This window comes from Oncorhynchus tshawytscha, linkage group LG08, assembly GCF_018296145.1.
Source record: "Oncorhynchus tshawytscha isolate Ot180627B linkage group LG08, Otsh_v2.0, whole genome shotgun sequence".
Lineage (NCBI taxonomy): Eukaryota > Metazoa > Chordata > Actinopteri > Salmoniformes > Salmonidae > Oncorhynchus > Oncorhynchus tshawytscha.
The window spans coordinates 34,896,550-34,905,860 of record NC_056436.1 but is presented as its reverse complement, the minus strand read 5'-3'; the positions used below and the strand labels follow the sequence as shown (position 1 = coordinate 34,905,860).

Here is a 9,311-nt window from a genome sequence, read left to right as displayed (position 1 = left end):
TTCCTCTGGTTAAGTTGAATGCGGTGGCGAGGTGGGCTGGGATGTCCGCCTTTGGTGACAGATCAAAGAGAATGTGGTTTTAATCTAGTGATGCGGCCGCGGTGGGGGCCGTGCACAGATGCACCTCAAAGCGCTCTCGTCAGGGCTTTGACGGATGACATCGCCGCTCCAGAATGATAGGCTATTATTTCACTTTGCCTTGGATAAATGGCAATGCTAGCTGCTACCTGTCCCCCTCACCTTCCCTCGCCTCGCAGCCTGGCACCAACAGACAGACAGGGGAGGGAGAGAGTTGGGAATGAGAGGACTGAGCTCTGTGGGACTGTGCCATTTTGTGATCATACTTTCTCTTTTTCCACCTTGTTGTTCTGGGTGACTGAGGACAATGTGCTGCTGTAGTGACAATGACATTTGATAAGCGGCTTATTTGATAATGTGTCTTTCTCTCTCTCTCTCTCTCTCTCTCTCTCTCGCTCTCTTTCTCACACAAACACACACACACAAACACACACACACACACAAACACAGACCAGCAGTATTCATGGTCTCCCTCTCAGCACTTCGATGAAGAAAGCAACTCCCCTCCTCCACCCAGGAACATGAAGGCTCTATCGGGCGGGCGGCCCAGCCAGCTCCAGATCACCTCGGCTCACACCTGCGGCCTGGCCGACTGCGACCACTCCCTGGACCACCATGAGTCCCGCACCCCCTCTTACCTCCTCAGCCCCACAGAGAGCTGTCCCATGGAGCACCACCGCCGCTGCTCCCCCCATAGCTCCATCCACTCTGAGTGCATGGCGATGCCCGTCTCCGTCTCCATGGCCAACACAGACCACTCCATCTCCAGCAGCACCTTTCCCAGGATGCATTACAGTTCCCACCACGACGGCAGCGGGTCACGGGACAGTGGTGGTGGTGGAGGAGGTGGTGGTGGTGGATCACGGGATCGAGACGAGTGTGGCTCGTCGCATGGCGGCAGCGGTAAGATGAACAGAATCCCGGCCAACCTGCTGGACCAGTTTGAGAAGCAACTTCCGTTACATCGCGACGGCTTCCACACACTGCAGTACCAGAAGACGCACACCACCACCACGGAGCAGCGCAACGAGAGCCCTGGGAGGATCCGACACCTGGTCCACTCTGTCCAGAAGCTCTTCACCAAGTCCCACTCCCTGGAGGGCTCGTCCAAGATGAATGGCACCAAGGGGGACTCGCACCGGGAAGGCTCCCACCACCACCATCCCAACCACCATGGACACCACAAACACAGCAAGCGCAGCAAGAGCAAAGAGCGTAAGTCATCAGACAGCAGCGGGAAGCAGCGCTCCGGGGTGGCGGGCTGGTGGAGCTCAGACGATAACCTGGACAGTGACAGTACGTACCGGACGCCCAGCGTCATGTCCCGCCAACAGGTGGACCACATCAGCCACTGCTACCCCGACTCTGTCCACAGCCACTACGGGGACCTGTCGCTCAAGACCTCCAAGAGCAACAACGATGTGAAGTGTTCCGCGTGTGAGAGCGTGGCCATGGCTCCTGAAGGGAAGTTCATGAAGAGGAGCTCCTGGTCAACGCTGACTGTCAGCCAGGCCAAGGAGGCCTACAGGAAGTCTTCCCTAAACCTGGAGAAACCCATGACGCCCACAGACCTCAAGCCCAACCTCAGGCCCTGCCACTATCTACAGGTGAGTCACTCGTATAATCCTAATATGTCCGTTGCTGGAGCCATGTTGCTGGAACCACAGTAATGTTATAGATAGGCAGAGAGATGGATGGGATTGGCAGAGAAGCAGACAGATATGTACAGTACGGACAGACATAGGTCTGCTGGTAGGCTGATTCAGTGAAGCTACTGAAGAGAGGATTTATTGTCATTAGCAGTCAGTGTAGAACCGAAGACCAGCTAGGCTACATGCTAACACTCAGAAACACTGCAAACAATGAGGCTCGTTGATTAGCACTCATCTCAGTAAGCCTGCCGTTAACATGGCCTTCCATTCTATCAGCGGCTTATATCCAATAGACAGTGAGTCCAGACAGTTACTATGATGTTGTTTGTCTCAGCTGGACTTCTGATAGTTCTGAGATTTAATCACTTGTATTTCCCTGTCCAGGATATGAATCACCTGTCAGGGGATCAGCAGGGTAGTAGCAGTGAAAGGGACGGCACAGTGGGAGCAAATCAATTACTGTATCAATGAATGACACCAGTGACAAGTCGGGAGTGCAAAGAAAAGACTCGGGATCAATGCCGATTTGAGCTTGTTGTCGTGCTGTTTCTCCAAGCTGTCAGTTGGTCTGTATCGGTGTGTGAGAGCACTTAGTTCATGGCCAGGATCCGCTTGGTGGGAAACCCTGGTGGATTGTGGTGAACGGCATTAAGATCAATTCAAAGGGAATCAGCATGTTTGTAGTTGATGGTCCAGGGGTTTTATGTTGGGGTTGTTGTAGTAAAGGGTAGGCCATTTGCTTGGGAATGGCAAGTCCCTTACCAACTGCACTCTGAAATAGCTATGTATATCAAACAATGGTATTTGTGTATGATGAATCAATATCAAAGCTCTTAAGACAATGAAAAGTACATGTTTTACAGTAAACATGCAACCCATGAGGTATGATCTGCTGATAATCTCAGGGAACATTGAGTGGGCTACTGCCTGGAGCTAAAACCACGTGAACTCCTCAACACTCAGAGAAACACTCCTCAGGGACACTCCATGAAGTGGAAGGTGGTGGAAATGTTAGATGCTGTCTTAAATGGACAAGAGGTACATTACTCAACCCACCCACCATTCTAATGGGGAGTCCGGCATTGTGTCTGACTATTAGCTGACGTAAACAGAAAAACAGGAGCATGTGGTCTGTGACTAATGCCAAGCAACTGTATATAAAGCACTTTTAAAGGTGATGAACTCCAAACAACGTTGGGGCCTTAGAACCTCTACTCTCTTATCTCTCTAAGTGTACTAAGCTCTCTCTGAGACAATGATGATAGGAGACTGTAATGTATTCTTCATCTGTTCATTAAATGGGGTGTCTGAACGTCCATAAACACGTTGGTTGTTCTATAAATAGCCTGGCCCATTCTATTGGTTCTCTGCCGCAGGGCTATTTTGAGTCTCAGTTGTCAATCGGCCACGGGTGACGCATTTCCCCTGGGGATTGGTGCCCTCTCTCAGAGGTGAGCTAGCTACCAGGGAGACAGGGGGAAATAAACAGACTATTCTGGTCTCTGGCTGGCTGACTGGCTGTCTGTCTCACTGTCTGTCTCTATCTCTCTCCCTTTCCTTATCAACAGGAGCAGTGAGTCAGGCAGATTGAGTTGTTAGACAAGAACATTACTGTAACTTTAGGCAACATCCTGTTGCTGTTCTGCTTTGTTTTCCTATTTCGGTTTTAGGGTGCAATCCTATAGATTAAATGAGGAAGACAAATTTCGGTTGAAGGCATTCAGTTGTGCAACTGACTATGCATCCGGTTTTCCTTTCCCTATAAAGATAGTTGTTGTTGTTTGCTGTTGTGGGAGGTGAGGTGTTTGTGGCACTCCTTATGGTTTGATGTGCCGGCAAGGGTATTATAGTTTTGTGTTTTTAATTATTTTTTAATTCATTTAAAAAAAACTTTTATTAGAAATTCGGTTTAGTTTCAGTTAGTTTGCAGACTTGATTTACTAGTTTTCATTCCGTTTTAGTTTAATAACATTTATATTTTGTTTTTATTTTATTTCAGTGTTAGGAACAGAATGTGGCCTATGCGTGGGATGCTAGTCTTGTGGACTTGCCAGACTCAATGAATAACTGAACCAAAGCTTTGTCTCTTTTTTAATAGTCATTGGAATGAGGCAGGTTTCATGCTCATTTAAAGCCAGGGGGGAAGTAAGCCGGTACGGTCTGGTACAGTGTAGGCCTACTGGCAAAAGAGATAGTGGCAGTACGTTGTACCGGTAAAACATGAGCCTCTCTCTATAATTAAAACAAAGATGGAAAGAAAACTGCTATTATACCGCCTGGCAGCCACTTGAGAAATGAGTGAATAGACTTTAGAACAGATGGTATGAACTCCAAAATGTGGTGTATACCAAAATGCGGTGTATACCAAAATGCGGTGTATACCAAAATGCGGTGTATACCAAAATGCGGTGTATACCAAAATGCGGTGTATACCAAAATGCGGTGTATACCAAAATGCGGTGTATACCAAAATGTGGTGTATACCAAAATGCGGTGTATACCAAAATGCGGTGTATACCAAAATGCGGTGTATACCAAAATGCGGTGTATACCAAAATGCGGTGTATACCAAAATGCGGTGTATACCAAAATGTGGTGTATACCAAAATGCTGCGGTGTGGTTCGAGGGGAACACAAACATTTTGAGAAAGTAGAGATCACTAGTCGGGACCGAGACATGCGCGGACACCAGTGGATACAACCATCAATTCAGGCTACAAGTTTGCCTAATGACAATCAACGAATGTCATTACACTTCTTGGTATTTTAATAGATGCCCCTTTTTATTCATCAAATGACAGGAGCAAAGTGCACTGTTTTAGATGCTGGAATTATTTTAGAGTGGATGAACATGCGCAGGTAGCCTGCTTATCAAGTGATTTGTTTGACAATCAATGAAAACAACATGCCAGGTTGTGTTCGTGACACATTTAAAGGTAATACATTTTTACAGTTAAATGACATGGCTTTACTGCTAGGCCCACACATGTTTTGCACACATTTTCACATATGGGAACATCAACTCAAATGTTATTTGTCACATGCAGCGAATACAACAGGTGTAGACTTTACTGTGAAATGCTTACTTACGAACCCTTTCCCAACAATGCAGAGTTACAAAGTAAGAAAGGAAATTTTAAAAAGGAAATAGTAACACACTAAAATGCCATACCGGGAACAAAAAAGGTATCTACTTTCACCCAGGTCTAAAGCACACTGCTAAAGTCTGTTGTCCTCGGGAAGAGGTTGCCGTTTGCATCGTCTACGTGCAGCTAGCTGGTGGCTGTCTCACTTTGTCTTTTTCCTTTAATTGTTTGAATGCTTCTTTGTGGTGTTCAGGTGAACTTCAAGTTGGTAGGGGTTTTCCCTTTGATCTCCATACCACACCTGTACTATCTTCTAACACAACAATGCATTTACTTTTGTCTGTCACAGCAATGTCATCAAAATAATAATAAGGCGACCAAAGGAAGTGTTGGCTTTGGGGATGACCAGTGAAATATACCTGCTGGAGCGCGTGCTACAGGTGGGTGTTGCTATGGTGACCAGTGAGCTGAGATAAGGCGGGGCTTTACCTAGCAAAGACTTATAGATGACCTGGAGCCGGTGGGTTTGGCGACGAATATGTAGTGAGTGCCAGCCAACAACAGGTCACAGTGGTGGGTAGTACAGTATATGGACAAAACGGATGGCACTGTGATAGACTACATCCAGTTTGCTGAGTAGAGTTTGAGGCTATTTTGTAAATGACATCGCCGAAGTCAAGGATCGGTAGGATAATCAGTTTTACGAGGATATGTTTGACAGCATGAGTGAAGGAGGCTTTGTTGCGAAATAGGAAGCCAATTCTAGATTTTCTAGAATTTTGGATTGGAGATGCTTAATGTAAGTCTGGAAGGAGAGTTTACAGGCTAACCAGACACCTAGGTATTTGTAGTTGTCCACATATTCTAAGTCAGAACCGTCCAGAGTAGTGATGCTAGTCGGGCGGGCGGGTGCAGGCAGCGATCAGTTGAAGAGCATGCATTTAGTTTTACAAGCATTTAAAAGCAGTTGGAAGCTAAGGAAGGAGTGTTGTATGGCATTGAAGCTCATTTGGAGGTTTGTTAGCATAGTGTCCAAAGTAGGGCAAGATGTATGCAGAATGGTGTCATCTGCGTAGAGGTGGATCAGAGAATCACCAACAGCAAGAGCAACATCATTGATATATACAGAGAAAAGGGTCTGCCTGAGAATTGAACTCTGTGGTACCCCCATAGAGACTGCCAGAGGTCCGGACAACAGACCCTCCGATTTGACACACTGAACTCTATCTGAGAAGTAGTTGGTGAAACAGGCGAGGCAGTCAAATCAAAATCTAATTTATTTGTTACATACACATGGTTAGCAGATGTTAAAGCGAGTGTAGCGAAATGCTTGTGCTTCTAGTTCCGACAATGCAGTAATAACCAACGAGTAATCTAACCTAACAATTCCAAAACTACTACCTTATACACACAAGTGTAAAGGGATAAAGAATATGTACATAAAGATATATGAATGAGTGATGGTACAGAACGGCATAGGCAAGATGCAGTTGATGGTATTGAGTACAGTATATAGATATGAGATGAGTAATGTAGGGTATGTAAACAAAGTGGCATAGTTAAAGTGGGTAGTGACACATGTATTACATAAAGATGCAGTAGATGATATAGAGTACAGTATATACATATATTTATGAGATGAGTAATGTAGGGTATGTAAACATTATATTAAGTAGCATTGTTTAAAGTGGCTAGTGAAACATTTTCCATCAATTCCCATTATTAAAGTGGCTGGAGTTGAGTCAGTGTGTTGGCAGCAGCCACTCAATGTTAGTGGTGGCTGTTTAACAGTCTGATGGCCTTGAGATAGAAGCTGTTTTTCAGTCTCTCAGTCCCTGCTTTGATGCACCTGTACTGACCTCGCCTTCTGGATGATAGAGGGGTGAACAGGCAGTGGCTCGGGTGGTTGTTGTCCTTGATGATCTTTATGGCCTTCCTGTGACATTGGGTGGTGTAGGTGTCCAGGAGGGCAGGTAGTTTGCCCCCCGGTGATGCGTTGTGCAGACCTCACTACCCTCTGGAGAGCCTTACGGTTGTGGGCAGAGCAGTTGCCGTACCAGGCGGTGATACAGCCCAACAGGAGGCTCTCGATTGTGCATCTGTAGAAGCTTGTGAGTGCTTTTGGTGACAAGCTGAATTTCTTCAGCCTCCTGAGGTTGAAGAGGCGCTGCTGCGCCTTCTTCACCACGCTGTCTGTGTGGGTGGACCAATTCAGTTTGTCTGTGATGTGTACGACGAGGAACTTAAAACTTACTACCCTCTCCACTACTGTCCCATCGATGTGGATAGGGGGGTGCTCCCTCTGCTTTTTCCTAAAGTCTACAATCATCTCCTTAGTTTTGTTGACGTTGAGTGTGAGGTTATTTTCCTGACACCACACTCCGAGGGCCCTCACCTCCTCCCTGTAGGCCGTCTCGTCGCTGTTGGTAATCAAGCCTACCACTGTAGTGTCGTCCGCAAACTTGAGTCTGCCGATAAGAATGCGGTGATTGACAGAGTCTAAAGCCTTGGCCAGGTCGACGAAGACGGCTGCACAGTACTCTATTTTTCCGATGGCGGTTATGATATCATTTAGGACCTTGAGCGTGGCTGAGGTGCACCCATGACCAGCTCGGAAACCAGATTGCATAGCGGAGAAGGTACGGTGGGATTAGATATGGTCGGTGATCTGTTTGTTAAGTTGGCTTTCGAAAATTTTAGAAAGGCAGGGTAGGATGGATATTCGTTTATAACAGTTTGAGTCTAGAGTGTCTCCCCCTTTGAAGAGGGGGGTGACCGCGGCAGGTTTCCAATCTTTGGGGATTTCAGACGACGAACAGTCTAGTAATAGGGGTTACAACAATTTCTGCGGATCATTTTAGAAAGAGAGGGTCCAGATTGTCTAGCCCATTTGTAGGGATCCAGATTTTGCAGCTCGTTAGTGAGCATAAGACAGGACAGAGATAGAGTACAGTTGGCTTCTTCCTAAAATTCCAAAAGTTGGGAATCATATGTGGCATAAACCATCGCTCTCTCTCTGGCAGACTGATTACACAAATTAGTCCCAATTACCCTGCCATGAACCCACACACACACACACAGAGGCCCTCGTTAGTACCTGTTGGGGAGGAACAGCAGGTTTGATTTAGATGCAGTAAGGGGACAGTGACAATGCAATTAAGCCCTGGACGTGACCAGCTCACCTGACCAAGATAGAGATTTACTACCGACTGCTTCTCTTGGCACACTGCTCGGCCAAAATGCCACAACACAATATCTTTGTTTACGGTTTGTCTTAGCCTTGATTAATTCACTTTCACCATTTAACACAACTCTCTTTTCCTTCCAGAAGAGTACAAAGCACGGATTAGGCTTTGATAGTTTTGCTGATAAGGCAATGCGGCAGGATTTAATAAACCAATGAACTGCCATGTTAACTTGCCAAAGGTGGATGGTTCAGAGTGAAAAAGCCTGTGATTAAAGGCAGAGTAAAGTTGCAGCACTGCAGAAACCACAGTCTCTCTCTCTATGAGGGTGAACCAGACAGACACAATAAACCCACATCATCAGAGATGGGCTATAGCCTCGCTCAAAAGCCTTACACTCAAAGGAGGGCATAGGTAAATAAATAAATAATAAAGTGCATTCAGAAAGTATTCAGACCCCTTCCCCTTTTCCACATTTTGTTACGTTACAATCTTGTTCTAAAATTTATTTTAAAAAAAAATCTCATCAATCTACACACATTAATGACAAAGCGAAAAACTGTTTTTTAGAATTTTTTGCAAAATTATTATAAATACAAAAACTGAAATACCTTATTTACATAAGTATTCAGACCCTTTGCTATGAGACTCTAAATTGAGCTCAGGTGCATCCTGTTTCTATTATTCATCCTTGTGATGTTTCTACAACTTGATGGTTTATAAAGGCACACACCTGTCTAAAGTCCCACAGTTCATGTCAGAGCAAAAACCAAGACAGGTTGAAGGAATTGTTGGTAGATCTCCAAGATAGGATTGTGTCGAGGCAAATATCTCAGGAAGGGTACCAAAATAATTGGCAGCATTGAAGGTCACCAAGAGCACAATGGCCTCTATAATTCTTAAATGGAAGAAGTTTGGAACCACCCAGACTCTTCCTAGAGTTGTCCACTCAGCCAAACTGAGAAATCGGTGGAGAAGGGCCTTGGTCAGGGAGGTGACCAAGAACCTGATGGTCACTCTGACAGAGAACCAGAGTCCCTCTGTGGAGATGAGAGAACCTTCCAGAAGGACAAACATCTCTGCAGCACTCTACCAATCAGGCCAATATGGTATAGTTGCCAGATGGCCACTCAGTAAAAGGAACATGACAGCCCGCTTGGAGTTTGCCAAAAGGCATGTAAAGGACTCTCAGACTATGAGAAACAAGAGTCTCTGGTCTGATGAAACCAAGATTGAACTCTGTGGCCTGAATGCCAAGTGTTACATCTGGAGGAAACCTGGCACCATCCCTACGGTGAAGCATGTTGGTG

General features: G+C 45.8%; 1 protein-coding gene across 1 annotated transcript in view; it reads left to right on the top strand.

The window, feature by feature from the left end:
* The first annotated feature begins 537 nt into the window (after nt 1–537).
* Nucleotides 538–9,311, top strand: part of dlgap2a (discs, large (Drosophila) homolog-associated protein 2a) — a 48,939-nt gene continuing 40,165 nt past the window's right edge. The window contains exon 1 of the mRNA XM_024429886.2: nt 538–1,685. Coding sequence (XP_024285654.1) covers nt 600–1,685 — 1,086 coding nt within the window. The 5' untranslated portion in view covers nt 538–599. The remainder of the gene's footprint in view (nt 1,686–9,311) is intronic.